At 48.1% G+C, this 14762-nt stretch overlaps 6 protein-coding genes across 6 annotated transcripts; 3 read left to right on the top strand and 3 right to left on the bottom strand.

The window, feature by feature from the left end:
• Positions 1 to 70: 70 nt before the first annotated feature.
• Positions 71 to 3437, top strand: LCP9604111_5927 (glycoside hydrolase family 35 protein; the record flags this gene model as incomplete). The annotated part of the gene is made up of 7 exons (XM_039073791.1): positions 71 to 205; positions 262 to 338; positions 402 to 704; positions 766 to 1147; positions 1200 to 1334; positions 1386 to 2058; positions 2113 to 3437. The coding sequence occupies 7 exons, from the start codon at positions 71 to 73 to the stop codon at positions 3435 to 3437; spliced, it is 3030 nt and encodes a 1009-aa protein (XP_038927962.1).
• Positions 3438 to 4052: 615 nt separating this feature from the next.
• Positions 4053 to 4691, top strand: LCP9604111_5928 (uncharacterized protein; the record flags this gene model as incomplete). Its single annotated transcript, XM_039073792.1, has 1 exon — positions 4053 to 4691. One exon carries the CDS (start codon positions 4053 to 4055, stop codon positions 4689 to 4691), a length of 639 nt encoding a protein of 212 aa, XP_038927963.1.
• Positions 4692 to 4937: 246 nt separating this feature from the next.
• LCP9604111_5929 (LLM class flavin-dependent oxidoreductase) lies at positions 4938 to 6529 on the bottom strand (the record flags this gene model as incomplete). Its single annotated transcript, XM_039073793.1, has 4 exons — positions 4938 to 5742; positions 5796 to 6146; positions 6204 to 6402; positions 6460 to 6529. The coding sequence occupies 4 exons, from the start codon at positions 6527 to 6529 to the stop codon at positions 4938 to 4940; spliced, it is 1425 nt and encodes a 474-aa protein (XP_038927964.1).
• Positions 6530 to 8323: 1794 nt separating this feature from the next.
• LCP9604111_5930 (sodium:solute symporter family protein) lies at positions 8324 to 10501 on the top strand (the record flags this gene model as incomplete). Its single annotated transcript, XM_039073795.1, has 5 exons — positions 8324 to 8411; positions 8470 to 8533; positions 8580 to 9370; positions 9419 to 9797; positions 9850 to 10501. 5 exons carry the CDS (start codon positions 8324 to 8326, stop codon positions 10499 to 10501), a joined length of 1974 nt encoding a protein of 657 aa, XP_038927965.1.
• Positions 10502 to 11190: 689 nt separating this feature from the next.
• Positions 11191 to 12301, bottom strand: LCP9604111_5931 (uncharacterized protein; the record flags this gene model as incomplete). The annotated part of the gene is made up of 4 exons (XM_039073796.1): positions 11191 to 11651; positions 11706 to 11996; positions 12056 to 12231; positions 12294 to 12301. 4 exons carry the CDS (start codon positions 12299 to 12301, stop codon positions 11191 to 11193), a joined length of 936 nt encoding a protein of 311 aa, XP_038927966.1.
• A 1755-nt stretch (positions 12302 to 14056) lies between these two features.
• Positions 14057 to 14489, bottom strand: LCP9604111_5932 (uncharacterized protein; the record flags this gene model as incomplete). The annotated part of the gene is made up of 2 exons (XM_039073797.1): positions 14057 to 14404; positions 14472 to 14489. 2 exons carry the CDS (start codon positions 14487 to 14489, stop codon positions 14057 to 14059), a joined length of 366 nt encoding a protein of 121 aa, XP_038927967.1.
• Between the last annotated feature and the right edge of the window lie 273 nt (positions 14490 to 14762).

Below are 14762 nucleotides of genomic sequence, written 5' to 3' on the forward strand. Positions count from 1 at the left end.
GTCCAAGTGCTTCCTCTCCTCTCTGTCCCTAGCACACCGCTTCACCCTTGTGTGAATTGTCACGACCGCCATGAAGCTCTCGTCTTCTTGGGCCATTGCCTGTCTGGCAGCCCAGGCCGCTGGTGCTGCTATTACCCATTCGCTAAATGGCTTTAGTATCACCGAGCACCCGGATCCCGTTAAGCGGGATTTGCTCCAGAAATACGTATGTTGGGTTGGTCCTTGGATTAGGATGATTGTGTTGACAAGCAAATTGTATAGGTCACTTGGGATGACAAGTCTCTCTTTGTCAATGGCGAGAGAATCATGCTATTTAGTGGTGAAATCCACCCATATCGGTAAGCTGGAAGGCATCAATGAGCCCTTTCAAGAAAGAATCATGCTAACCAAGATTCCTGCAGTCTGCCTGTTCCATCTTTGTGGATTGATGTGTTCCAAAAGGTTAAGGCTCTAGGATTTAACTGCGTTTCATTCTATATCGACTGGGCTCTGCTGGAAGGTAAGCCGGGTCAGTATACTGCTGATGGAATATTTGCTCTGGAGCCATTCTTCGACGCCGCCAAAGAGGCTGGCATCTATCTTCTGGCCCGTCCTGGTCCCTACATCAATGCTGAAGCATCGGGTGGTGGTTTCCCGGGATGGCTTCAGCGCGTGAATGGAACTCTACGAACTAGTGATGAGGCCTACCTGGAGGCAACGGACAAGTATGTGATCCTTTCGAAACGTAAGACTTAAAGCACGGTGAATACTGACATAGATAATTAGCTACATTGCCAATGTTGCCGCAACCATCGCGAAGGGTCAAATCACCAATGGAGGACCTGTCATTCTTTACCAACCCGAGAACGAGTACAGTGGCGCTTGCTGTGGATACGACGGGTTTCCAGACGGTGCCTATATGCAATACGTGGAGGATCAGGCTCGGAATGCTGGAATTGTCGTGCCTCTTATTAGCAACGATGCCTCAGCTGGTGGCCACAATGCCCCTGGAACTGGCGAAGGGGCTGTGGATATCTATGGCCACGACAGCTACCCTCTCGGCTTTGACTGCGCAAACCCTTCTACTTGGCCAGCGGGTAATCTGCCCACTTATTTCTATACCACACACATGGACCAGAGCCCTTCGACCCCATTCTCTCTAGTTGAGGTAAGATATATGGATATCTCCTGTGTGGACTATCAATCTAACTGGAGTTTAGTTTCAAGGTGGTGCCTTTGATCCCTGGGGAGGTGTTGGGTTCACGAAATGTGCTGCTCTCCTGAACCATGAGTTCGAGAGAGTGTTTTATAAGAACAATCTCAGCTTCCGAGTTGCATTCCTCAACCTATACATGGTATGTTCCGGCTCTCATATCATAATCACCATTCTAATCTCTCACCGGTAGATCTTTGGTGGTACGAATTGGGGAAATCTGGGCCACCCCGGTGGATACACATCCTATGATTATGGTTCTCCGATTACTGAATCTCGAAACATCACCCGGGAGAAGTACAGCGAGCTGAAGCTGATTGGTAACTTTGTCAAAGTCTCACCGGCCTACCTTCTCTCAACACCAGGAGACTTGACCACTTCCAAGTACACAACCTCGTCTGATATAGCCGTGACTCCTCTGCTAGGAGACGACAACACGGCTTCGTCCTTCTTCATCGTTCGACACTCCGACTACTCGAGCCAAGGGTCCGTCGACTATAAGCTCAAGGTTCCTACTAGTGCCGGTGAAGTGACCATTCCCCAGCTTGGCGGGAGCCTCACTCTCAGCGGCCGTGATTCCAAGATTCATGTCGTTAACTATGATGTGGCGGGCACCAACATCCTCTACTCCTCTGCTGAGGTGTTTACCTGGACGGGGTCTGGTAAGTCCAAGATTCTTGTCTTGTACAGCGGCCCCGGCGAGCATCACGAGCTGGCTGTCTCTTCCCAGTCGAAGGCTTCGGTTATTGAAGGCTCGTCGTCGAACATCACCATTAAGCAGGTGGGTAAGGCGGTTGTTATCGGTTGGGACGTCTCAGTCACTCGCCGTATTGTGCAAGTGGGTGATCTGAAGATAATTCTTCTGGGTAAGTGCTTTCTCCGATACCGCTCTGCTTCATCGCAACTGACTAAACTACTAGATCGGAACTCTGCCTACAACTACTGGGTCCCTCAGCTCCCAACCAAGGGAACACGCCCTGGTTATAGTTCCCAAGAGGCAGCCGCCTCGTCTCTCATCGTCAAGGCTGGTTACCTCGTGCGGACTGCTTATCTGCAGGGCAATGACCTTCATCTCACTGCTGATTTCAACGCCACGACCCCGATTGAGGTAATTGGCGCTCCGACCAATGCCAAGAACCTGATTATCAACGGGAAGAAAGCGCAGGTCAAGATCGACAAGAACGGAATCTGGTCCAGCAGCGTCGTCTATACCGCACCGAAGATCGAGCTTCCTATTCTGAAGAGGCTAAAGTGGAAGTCTATTGATACTCTACCCGAGATTCAAGACTCTTACGATGATTCCACATGGGTTCCAGCAAACAAACCCACCAAAAATAGCGTCCATGAACTCAAGACTCCTATCTCGCTACTCTCCTCTGACTACGGATTCCACACCGGAACCCTCCTCTTCCGGGGCCACTTCGTCGCAACCGGTAACGAGAAAACTTTCTTCGTGCAGACTCAAGGGGGTAGCGCATTCGGCAGCTCAGTATGGTTGAACGAGAACCACCTAGGATCATGGGGTGGAATATCCATTGACAGCGACCACAACAGAACCTACACACTACCAACTCTAAAGAAGGGCAAGTCGTACGTGTTCACCGTAGTCGTGGACAACATGGGCCTAGACGAAAATTGGATCATCGGCGAAGAGGAAATGAAGAACCCTCGCGGTATCCTGAACTACGACCTGTCCGGTCGCTCCGCTAGTGACATCAGCTGGAAGCTGACCGGAAACCTGGGTGGCGAGGACTACCTGGACAAAGTACGCGGCCCACTCAACGAGGGAGGCCTATACGCCGAGCGCCAGGGATTCCACCAGACCCAGCCGCCGACCCAGAGCTGGATATCCGACAGCCCCTTCGACGGCCTGTCTGCCCCTGGAATCAAGTTTTACAGTGCAAACTTCGATTTGAACATCGAGAAGGGCTGGGATGTTCCTCTGTACTTTAACTTCGGGAACACCACCTCCTCGCCCGCGGCTTACCGTGTCCAGCTCTATGTCAACGGGTACCAGTACGCCAAGTATGTGAACAATATCGGTCCTCAGACGAGCTTCCCTGTTCCCGAGGGTATTCTCAACTACCAGGGTACCAACTATTTGGCTTTGAGTCTGTGGGTGCTTGAGTCGGATGGTGCTAAGTTGGAGAGTCTGGACTTGATTCATACTACTCCTGTGCTGACGGCGCTGAAGGTTGAGTCGGTGGATCAGCCTAAGTATAAGAAGCGTCAAGCGGCTTATTAGGTATCTAATGCCAAGTAAGTAAATAATGCAGAGTATACAATACAAAGAGTATGAGCCAAAAACAAAAAGAAACCGCAATATTATTGTTCGAGGTCACGTGACTTTTATGTACAGTACGCTCCCAACGATCATTAGTCCCAGCTGTAGATAGTTTCTCTTGTCCTCTTCACGCAATCTGATATTTTCCAGAGCATTTACATTCTTCATGTAGCTCTCTCGTCTCTATATCCGACATTTATCTACAATATAATGAATAGATCAGACTATCATCCAAAATATCTGAAGTATCAAAAGTACTCCGTAGGGCTTCCAGGGTCATCTCCACTTCTCCGCAGATCCCAGCCACCCCAGCCCAGCCTCTGCCCAGCCTCCCTCTTCTACTTTTGGTGTGACATTTTTGTGCTTTTCTAACATCCTTCAACATTATACGGAGTATTCTCAATAAAACCCACTCCTCTGACACCGCATATGCCATCAAACTCCACAAGCGCGCATTAGCTCACAAGCTGACCTCAAATCACCCACTCGCTCGAATCAAGATACCCAAGCCCTCGTGCCTCTCGAAATCTACGCACTCTCACATTTCCAAAATTAAAGACCAAACGACCAGGCATCATGTCGTCCCTCCCTCTCGACACCTTCGACCTAGACCCGACAAAACCCAACCTCAACGCAAGGGACCTGAACGCCAACCTTCTCCACACCGACACCTCCCTCCAAAAACGCTACACAACAATCTCGATCCCATCAACATACGGCCGACTACAAACAAGCCCGGCCGCCGGCACAGTAGTGGGAATCATACTAGGAAGCGTAGCAGGCTTCGTACTGCTAATGTACGTACTCTTCCTCGCGGTGAACCCGGGGGGCATTGCACGGGGCGGCGTAGCCGCGCCAACCTCATCCTCGATATCGATGTCGATGTCGATGGACGAAGAAGAGGTCGTGGAGGTGCGCAAGCGGCGCGGCTCATCCGCTGGACGGCGCCGACGCGACATCATCGAGGTCGAGGAAAGAGAGGGCTTCCGCGATAGTTATCGGCGTCGTCCGACGTCGAGACATGATCGTGTCGTTGTAGAGGAGTCTCTGGCTACTTCTACTACTGGGGAGGATGTTATTGAGGTTGAGGAAGAGGAGTCTTCGGTGCCTTCTGATATTTCGCCGCGTCCGCCGCGGAGATCTAGGAGGAGTGGGATTAGGCATGTTGATCCTATGGCTTATGGTGGGGGTAGTGATTATAGTAACCATCGGTGATTCGGGGTGTGCTCTGGAGGTTTGGGATGCGATATACCATTTTTGCTTATATTCTATGTTTTATGTCTTATGATTGATTCTTCGAATGAGTTTTAGGGTCTCCAAATTATGGCTAACGCATGATGTCTTCGAGACGAGCCTTGGTGAAAGACAGAAGATGACCCACAATGATTTAGCGGCCCCTGCAGTATATAAAGAATGAATGGCGTTGTCTATCAAATTATATTGCTAATAGGATAACAGGATCTACTTGCTGTCCGAAGTATCAGTGGCCGTCCACTTGTACTTGGCCCCCGGGTGATCGCTGCTCAGCCTGCCATCCGAGAAATGAGGTCCAAGATAATTCTCTCGTGTTGTTCGTCCTTCGGCCGCGACTGGATCCCAGAAGACGCCTCGCGATTTGAGCTCGGGGATCAGATACTTGACTACGTCCTCTAGATCTCCCGGCCCGACTGCATATGATATATTAAAGCCGTCAACATCAGTCTCGGAAATCCACCTCTCGAGTATATCAGCAACTGTTTTAGCAGAGCCGATAGCACGGGGGTGTGGTCCACCAAGTGCAAGCTCCTGCGCAACTCGGTGCTTTGTCCATTTAATGCCATCGCTGCCGGGGATCGTAGCCCTCCAACTAGAGACGATACTTTGAATGGCCCCGGGTCCACTGAACTCGAAGTTATCATCATCTGCGTACTTTCCCAGATCTGCGCCTGTCCAGCCTCCAAATAGTGCGAGCGATCCATCCAGGTCGGCATAAGACAAATATTCATCATACTTCTGTTGGGCACGCTCATCGGTTTCGTCGACAATGATAAGAATGCCTACGATCAGCTTCAGCCCGTTCAAATCCCGGCCCTGTTCCAATGCGCTCCGTCGAACATCTTGGACATTCTTTCGGACAGAATCTATATGCATTCCAGGAAGAAACATAGTTTCTGCGTGTTTGGTCGCAAATGCCATACCCGCTTTGCTCGCCCCTGCCTGGAAAATGAAGGGAGTCCGCTGCCTGGAGGGCTCGACAAGATGCGGACCAGCAACCTTGAAGTGTTTCCTATAGCTGATATCAATACCGCATAGGAATTCAGTTGAATTTAAGGGACTCACCCTTCGTGGTTGATACGCCGAACCCGGTCAGGGTGCGTATATGTCTTCAAGTCGCGGTCGAGAATAACGGCGTCGTCCCGCCAAGACCCTTCAAGGAGCTTGTAGACAACCTCGAGAAACTCGTCTGCGATCTGGTATCGCTCATCATGGCTGATTTGCTGTTCCATACCCAGGTTTTTTGCTGCACTCTCGAGATAGCTTGTAACAACATTCCACGCTACACGGCCGTTGGTCAGGTGGTCCAGGGTTGAGTATCGCCGGGCAAGCAAGAACGGCGATTCATAGGTAGTAGATGCTGTGATGCCAAACGAGAGCGACTTGGTGACAGCCGCCATAGCAGCAATGGGGGCGCTAGGTTGCGATAAGTGAATTGGTTCATAGAAGTAGCAAAAAGTTTTAGGAACCTACGATGGGTCAGAGATTGGAAATTGGGCAGCACCTGGAAGCACCTCTCGGATGTTTCCCGGACCATTATAGACATCGTAAATGCCCAGCATATCTGCGAGGAAAAGCCCATGGAAATTGCCGTCGAGGATTTTCGCCAACTCGATCCAGTACGCGATTTCCTTGTACCGGTGAGTTTGGTTTTTCGGGTGCCTCCATAGCCCTATATTGAAAGTGTTGGCCATTTGAAGAGTTGGGCTAGTATAGTACTTTTAATTACCTGGAGCGACATGAGTCGGGCTGCTCATGGAAAAGGCGTTGAGGATCCATTTCTTGGGTTCTGAGGCCATCTTCGGCGTGGAATTGGATGAATTGATGCAGGAGCTGTTAGTACGCACTGTCGAACGCCCTGAACATTTAACTTTATTGGCCCTTGCTGTGTTAAATAGGTCCTTATCCTGATAGAAATGGCTGCTGTGACGTGATTCAGCCAAGTTATGACACTACTATGGGGGCATTAGGGCTTGACATTGCGGAATGGCACATACTATCTAATTAATGTTAGATTCGTTTCTCAAAGAGGATTTGACAGACTAAATCCATGGATAGATACCAGATCTGATTGCTCATGTACGGGTATCTGGCACAAGTTGCTGTGACGTGATTTGGCTAAGTTATGGCTCTACGATGGGGAAATCAGGGTCTGATGTTGCGAGATTTCACCGGCACGCGGTGTACACCAGCAAGCTGTGCACTCAAAATACATAGTAGCCGTCCTACTGCCTCAATAATACCTTTCCTAGAAAACATAAGAATTAGGTATCTTTTATATAGCACGCTCATATAAAAGGTACATGCACGTAGACCTCATTCTCTCAATCCTCCGACTAGTCAGAGGAAGAACACGGATATTAAAATAATGAAGGCTGGTCTAATTAATTTGCTAGAAAATATTAATATATCCCACGTGGAGACTTGAAGACCATATTTGGAAACACTATATAAGAGATGTATGTACCTAGAGATAGTTACTTAATGCACTGATACTGAACAAAATAGACTTCTTTTACACTGTACATACCAATAGACTTTCCCTAAGTATGCCCAGGACCGAGAAGTCCCTATAATGCATAATGTCTGTATACCCGTATGGCCAAGCCTTATGGGGATGCCATGTGGAAATTTCTGCTTTGTGGGACCCCTAAACTGTACCTGGGAAAGATATGGGGACGACGGTAGGGCGGCTAAATGCTACATCCATACCTCAACGACCATGTTTTACCTCTCGAGGTCCTTATTTGTCGATGGTCGTCGATAAGGTTTATTTGCACTATATATTTCAATCTTGAAGAAAGAAGAAGACTATTTCATCAATCTAAGGATTACCGACACTTACATTATTACTAAAAGCTAGAAATGTACATAGCGCAATCGCAAAGCCATATATGTTTTCAAAAACTCACTGGAGAGGCGAGATATCACTTATAAGTATAATGCTATAAGGAGAATTCTATATGCACCACCGTCACTAAGATATAAAGATATCATTTATCGCATTTACTATGTGCATCGGACTGCAGCTCGCTTATGTGCGCAGATCGACGTCAAAGACTGGATTTGATTGCTTGTGCATCTGGCGCAAGATTGGTCGTTGTGACGTGATCCAGCCAAGGTATGGCACTATGATAAGGGAATTAGGCGTTGGCATTATGGATTGGCACATACCTAACTAGGGCTTTTGGAGTCGATTCCCCAAAAGATTCGCTGTACTAAATACTGGATCTGATTCCTCATGTAGGATTGGTAGATTTGATACTCCACTATGACTCTTGTGCCTTCAGGTATGAGCTCTTAGAGACTATATATGACGAAATCGCGCGGAATTTCGTATCGGAGATAGCTTTCAGCACATTGGAACCACTCAGAATTCTCAAATCATTGATACTAAGCGGAACGATCAACCGAGTGAGGAAAGCGTCTAACCGATGGAAGAGGCCGAGGCTAGAGCTTTGCGCCATAGATCTAGTATGAAAGGTTTTCAGGTGCTGGCGGGGACATAAAGCAGGTAAAAGTCTCGGTAGCTGCACGTCTAGGAAAGTGCAATTCTTCCCGTGCATGATTTTTCGCCTGTCAGATTTGACACCATGAGTGAGACCGCAAGTCCAGTGCCGCCCCTATCCCAGGGAGTCGGGTATGGAGTTGTCATTGGATTGGGAGTCGCTTTCGCTATAGGTAATTCGCTCAGCCCTACAAGCAGCCTGTGAATTGCCAGTAACATTGTTCCCGCCAGGCATGGTATTCACCACAAGAGCATTGAAGAAAGTGTTCGGTGAAGACAGTAACACAACAGAGACGTAAGGAACCAGGCACCTAGTTGTGAAATCCAGCTAACTCCAGTAGCTTCATGGTTGCAAACCGAAGCGTCGGAACAGGATTGACTGCGTCCGCGGTTATCTCGTCCTGGACCTTCACTTCCGCTCTTCTAGGCGCACCATACCTCACCTACTGGCACGGAATTGCTCTGCCAATCTGGTGGGCCAACGGACAGAGTGTTATGATCTGCTGCTTTGCCTACATGGCAATCCAGGCCAAGCTCAAGGCGCCAAATGCGCACACCCTCCTCGAGCTCATACGCGTACGCTATGGTCGTGCTGCACATATCATATGGATCATAATGGCTCTTCTCAACAACATCTTCAATTTCACGTCCATGCTGGTAGGAGCATCAACTGCAGTTTCCGCCCTGACTGGCATGAACGTATACGCCTGCACATACCTGTTGCCGCTAGGTGTCGTCGTGTATACATACTGGGGTGGACTGAGGGCTACATTTTTGACAGACTATATCCACACATTCATCATCATGATTATCCTGGTGTGGTTCACCCTCAAAGTTCTTACCGTCGCTGAAATCGGTTCACTCACTGCATTCTACGATCTGGTCAAGTCTCTTCCGCAGGAAGGGACAGTCGCCGGCAACCATGCGGGATCATATCTATCAATGAACAGCAACGAGTCTTTGTTCTTCGGCATTATCCATATCGTCACCAACTTCGGAATTGTATTCATGGATACGGGCTTCTGGCAGAAGGGATTCTCTGCAGATATTGCAGCCGCAGTTCCCGGATATATCATCGGTGGAAATGCCTACTTCGCGATCCCGTTCACTTTTGGCACGGTTGTTGGTCTTGGTATGTGTCCTCATAATTAACCCGTGTCAATATCTAACCTCCCTTTAGGAGCCCTCGTCTTGGAACAGACCCCCATATGGCCGACCTACCCTCGCAGAATGACCCAGGCTGAGGTCTCTGGGGGGTTGGTACTGCCCTATACGGCGCAGGCAGTTGCTGGAAAGGGAGGTGCCGCGGCAATTCTGTTGATTCTGTTTATGGCGTGCACCAGTGTCGCATCCGCTCAGCTCATTGCCGTCAGCTCAATTGTCTCATTTGACATTTACGGGTCGTACTTCAATAAAAACCCCACGGACCAGCAGTTGATCCGATGGTCGCATGTGGGCGTCGTCGGATGCGCACTGTTCATTTCGACCTTTGCTACCGTGCTCCATAAGGGTGGAGTCGACCTCAACTGGACTATATATATGATTGGCATCGTTATTTGGTATTTCTCAATTACCCCAAGAGAACTATATTCTCACTAACAGACCTTATAGCCCCGGAACCTTTCCAACATGCTTTGCGCTTCTCTGGAAGAAACAATCCCGCGTCGCCGCCATTGTGGCGCCCATCGTGGGTATGGCTTCTGGATTTGCCATCTGGTTCGCGACTGCCTATAAGCTGTATGGGGAGATCAGTATCATTACGACGGGCGAGACTCTGCCTTGCATGTATGCATGTCTCACGTCGATGTTTGTCCCGCTTCCAGTATCAGTGGTATTGTCTTACCTGCGGCCCTCAGACTTTGACTGGGACGAGTTCCTCAAAATCGAAAGAATCAGCGATAAAAGTGATTCACAGCCGCAATTTGACCGTGAGAGTTATTTCAGTCCGGAACGAGTGAAGTATATGAAGCGCATGTCAAAAATTGCCGCCATCTGGGCCGTGGCAACATTCATGGGCCAGATCGTTCTCTGGCCTCTGCCCATGTACGGCGCAAAGACAGTGATGTCCAAGGGGCTGTTTGTGGCCTGGTTGGTTGTGGGCCTGATCTGGCTGTTCATCACGCTGCTTGTTGCCAACTTTTATCCTCTTGTCGACGGTGGATTGCAGCAGATCTGGCAGGTCATCGCTGTAGTTAGAAAGACCACTAAAGATGACTCGTCCGAGGTCATTGAGGTGGATGTCATCCCGGAGACGAAGTCGTAACTCACATAGAATACGGGCTGGAACTGGTTGGGCCCTAATCCTCATCATTAGCACAGATCACTCGATTTATATCTACGACATGGTCATAAGCAACGAAATTAACTGCTACCAACTGGCAAATGTTAAACAAAATTTATTACAGGAATCGGAAGCTTCTATTAAAATATAACAAACGCTTTAGCTATGTTAGTAAATACATCTCTTACCGGACAATAGGCTAGATATATAATGTATCTGGTAAAGTACACTTCGACCTGTATTGCTCAATACTATTGTAAAAAGAAAAAAAATGCCAACGATGTAACTAGTTGTTAGTTAACTAGAGCCTATGCTATGACAAACTCAAGTTGGTCGATCCACTCCTTGAAGGAAATTGTGCCGTGTCTTTCGTTGTAACACCTGGAAGAATAAAGAAGACGAATTTTTTGTCGATCGTGGAAAGGGTCGACGACCGTTATTTTTGCTCGTTGGTAAGCCATGGCTCTGATGTTCATGTTTTGTAACCTAGAGTGATCACGTAGATATGCAACCACCTCTCGACAGATCCGCAGACTTTCGTCTTTATGCTCTCTTTCTAGAGGTTTCGAGATCCTGAAATCACTTGTCCGGGTGAGGCTGTCGAGAGTCAAATGTTTCAGGGTGTGTAGGGCTGTTTGTAGCATATGCCTGAAGGATACAGTGGTTATGACTTAGCTCAGTGAGAGGACCGATAGACGAGAAAACTTGAACTGTTGTGAGATCCAGTCGAGGTGTGCGTCCGTCAGGTCAAGGCCGGCTTTCTGTCGGCAGAACAAAGAGGGATTTATACCTGCGAGATGCATGGTGAGATCCAGACTCTCTAAGCTCGGGGCTGCCTGAACAAAGAGCGGCAGCAGTCTCTTCTTCTCTCTTTCGGGGAGATTTTTCCTTTCTTGCCAGACCACTGATTCCTGTAGCAGGAACGCCACTTCTTCTTTGTCTTCGCGTAAGTGTTGCCGCTCACTATCTTGGGTATGGGCTGAGGAAATGCGAACAGACAAGTGCTGCAGCCGTTGAAGAATTGGCGTCAAGGCTTCTTCTTCCGCTGGTGTGAGGTCTAGTTCATCATCCACCATCATCCCACCAGAAGTTTCAAGCCTTTCGATCCGAGTGTGGGTTGTACCGAGGGTGGCTAACAGTGTGGAAAAAACATAGGACTGAAAAAGACTCCCCCGAAAGGAACTACTACGAGCACACTTGTCAGCACCCCGGGTTAGGGAGCTAGGATAAACCAGATTGAAGCCAAGTTGTGTCCGCAAACTTCCTATCCCTCTCATGATCCTGGGAAATCTCTTAGTTTCGTCCTCCTGATGACCGTGATAGTTTCTCAGTCCTGCCATACGCAGATTGGAAAAAGAAGGCAGGCAGCTCTCTAGTGCATCTCGAAGGGGCGTTTTTGTGGTGCTTCCCTCTAGAGATGACAAAAGAATGTTGAAGTGGTCGACTACTGCATCCTTGTAGATGAGATAACGACTTTCTAACGGTACGTCACACATTAAGGCAAGCAGATTATTCTAATATTGTTGGCCGCCTTACCGGCTGCCTTGCAGGAAGAAGGAGGGGGGAATCGTGAAGGAAGGAGGAGAGTTGGAGAGAAGTCGTAGCCGTTGTCCCTGAAGTTCCAGAGTTTCCTACGATTGAATGAGTCGCTTAATATCCTCAAGTGCCCACGTGTAGTCCGCACAAAAAATGGTCGGTACAATCCACATTGTCTAGCCTCAAGAATCAGTTTATATTCGACGCATTGCATGGCAAGAGGTATGAATACACATACCGTAACATATCTGCTGAAGATTTCGTGGCCAGCCACGTACCTTAACGCTCGTAGACCATCGCTTGTAAGTGTAATGTAGATTTAACCAAAGATCAAATTAGCAAGGTAGTGGTAGGTTCCCAGTGCAAATGCACTGCAACCCAGTCGTAGTGCACAAACGTCCTTGATCTTCAGTTTTCGACATATTTAGGCCCATAACTCTGGAGGTAGAGAATTCATAGAAATTTCCATCATTTGGGGAATCTGACGTTGAAGATAAAGGCAAAAAAAAGAATAGTACTGAGAAGTTGGGAAACTACTGGTATGCGTTTTGGGCGCCTGGCAGGATTATAACGAAAAACGAATACCTGTTTCTACGAACAGGTACCGGCGCACCAATTAATCCGCCATACTAATAACGAATTTTTCTCGTTATGAACTTTGTTGATCATTCATCCCATACAAAATTCGTTATAACTGTTACGATCCTATATATAGTGAGTGTCCTGTGTCCTAGTGTATAGCGGCCGACAGTCGGATGCCTAGTTTTAATGGTTTTATAGCCTAATGAGGACTAGCTCTTACTAGTTTTAGACTGGCAGGAAATTAAAATGCCTGAATTACTATGACAGATCTCCTAGTAAGCAGAGTACTAAAGGCCTTCCGATAGCTACAGTACAGTACTACTTCGTAGACTGGCAAATGATTTAGCCAAACTGATCTATATGGCGTTGTGGTCTGTGAGTCTGAATCTTTCCTCAATGCCGGTTATGCCGTCACCGAGTGTGCCGGTTGACCATAGCAAAAACTAAGCATCTGTTCTATTTTACGTCTGACACATAATCCCATTTGCATAAAGGTGTTGGTAGGACTGTGAGAGTACCCTGCAGAGAAACATGCATATAAGACTTTGGTTCCACCTTGTTTAGGTATTTCAAGACTGCAAGAAGCGACATATGACTCTTACACGGACAATTCCCTTGTCGTCAGTGCTAATTTGTCAAAAAATGCCCTCCATCATGATAAGCCATCTTCATCTTCCGCAAACAAATTTCTAAATTGTTCTAATCTCCAAAATGGAAACTCGCCTTCCAAGGCTGTGCAGATATCCCATTCTAAAGATTGAATAGTACTGATCACTCAACAGCATCCCGATTGAAGATACAACATGATAAATCTTCGGCTAGTAAGCCATCTGTTCTCCAAATAACCTAGCTCTTCTTAACCAAATAAAGATGCCATGCGGCCTTCCAGGAGACGTAAAGCTCGCCATCAAAGCCGTTCATCAAACATACAAATCCGGCATATGGTCGCGTGCGAGTCGTATCTACCCGATCTATAAACTTTCTTTTACGGTTATCTTCGAAATTTCCTTATATATAGCGACTGAAAATGAAAATGAAGAATTAGGTAGAACATCATAAACCAGCTCGAGGGAAAAGTAAACAAAAAGTAGTGTAAAAAATCATTGTAGTACAATTGAGGCCCAAACCCCAGGACCAGGACCCAAGAACGCCATGTCCTGTTGTGCGCCAGCGATAAGTAATAAGAGTCAAGGATATATACAAGGGAGCAAAAAAACGATCACACCCTGAGACCAATTTCCAACCCAGGATTCACAAAGCACCAGTTCCCGAGTCAAATGCCAATCCCAGGAAACTCCAATATCTATCTCTCGATGGTTCTCTCAGGAGTATCGTGTTTGCGCGACTGGAAAAGACACTCCAACACCAGCCAAAAACCAAAGCGTAGTCACGTATTAAAAAACAAGGCCAAAATGAGGCCTAGAACAACATATCCAAGCAGCAGCAGCAAGCCATTGCAGCCATGATACCCGCGCAAATGCCACCTGCACCACCGCCGGAGTTCCCGCGGTCATTGGCATAGTAACCCTGTGGCGGCTGTTGAGGGTACTGCTGCGGCGGGTAATACATCGGCTGCTGGCCTTGGGCGTAATAGCCCTGCGGGTTTTGCTGTGGCTGGGCATAGCCTTGCTGGGGTGGGTAGTAGCCCTGCTGTGGTTGCTGGCCGCCGCCGTAGTAGTCGTTCGCAGCGCCGGGGCTTTGATGCGGTTGTTGGTAGTAGGGGCCTGAGTCGTGGACCTGGGCAGGGTAGGAAGGTGGCGGGCTTGTCTAGAAGGGATTTATATTTAGCATTTGTGTTTTAAGCAGGCTTGCGATTGATTGTTCTTGTACTTACGGGTTTGTTGTAAGACATGGCTGAAGCCGAATGTGGAGTTCCCGGGATGTCAGACTTAGTGCGGATTTGGGGAGATTGCGCAGTAGATGTGGATTTGGGGGCTGTTTCTCTGTCGGATTGGTTCGGTGTATACTCGAAACCCGCGAACAGTAAGGAAAGAGTGGTGATAGAAATAAAGAGTAGGAAGTGCCGGAATCGAGGAAGAGTTGCAGTGGCGCAGTTCGGGGATTAGTCAACCGATTTCCAGGGTTTTCCACGTTCCAAGACTTTATACTTACGCGGCCTCATTTT

Source organism: Penicillium roqueforti, assembly GCF_015533775.1.
Source record: "Penicillium roqueforti strain LCP96 04111 chromosome Unknown scaffold_15, whole genome shotgun sequence".
In the NCBI taxonomy this organism is placed as follows: domain Eukaryota; kingdom Fungi; phylum Ascomycota; class Eurotiomycetes; order Eurotiales; family Aspergillaceae; genus Penicillium; species Penicillium roqueforti.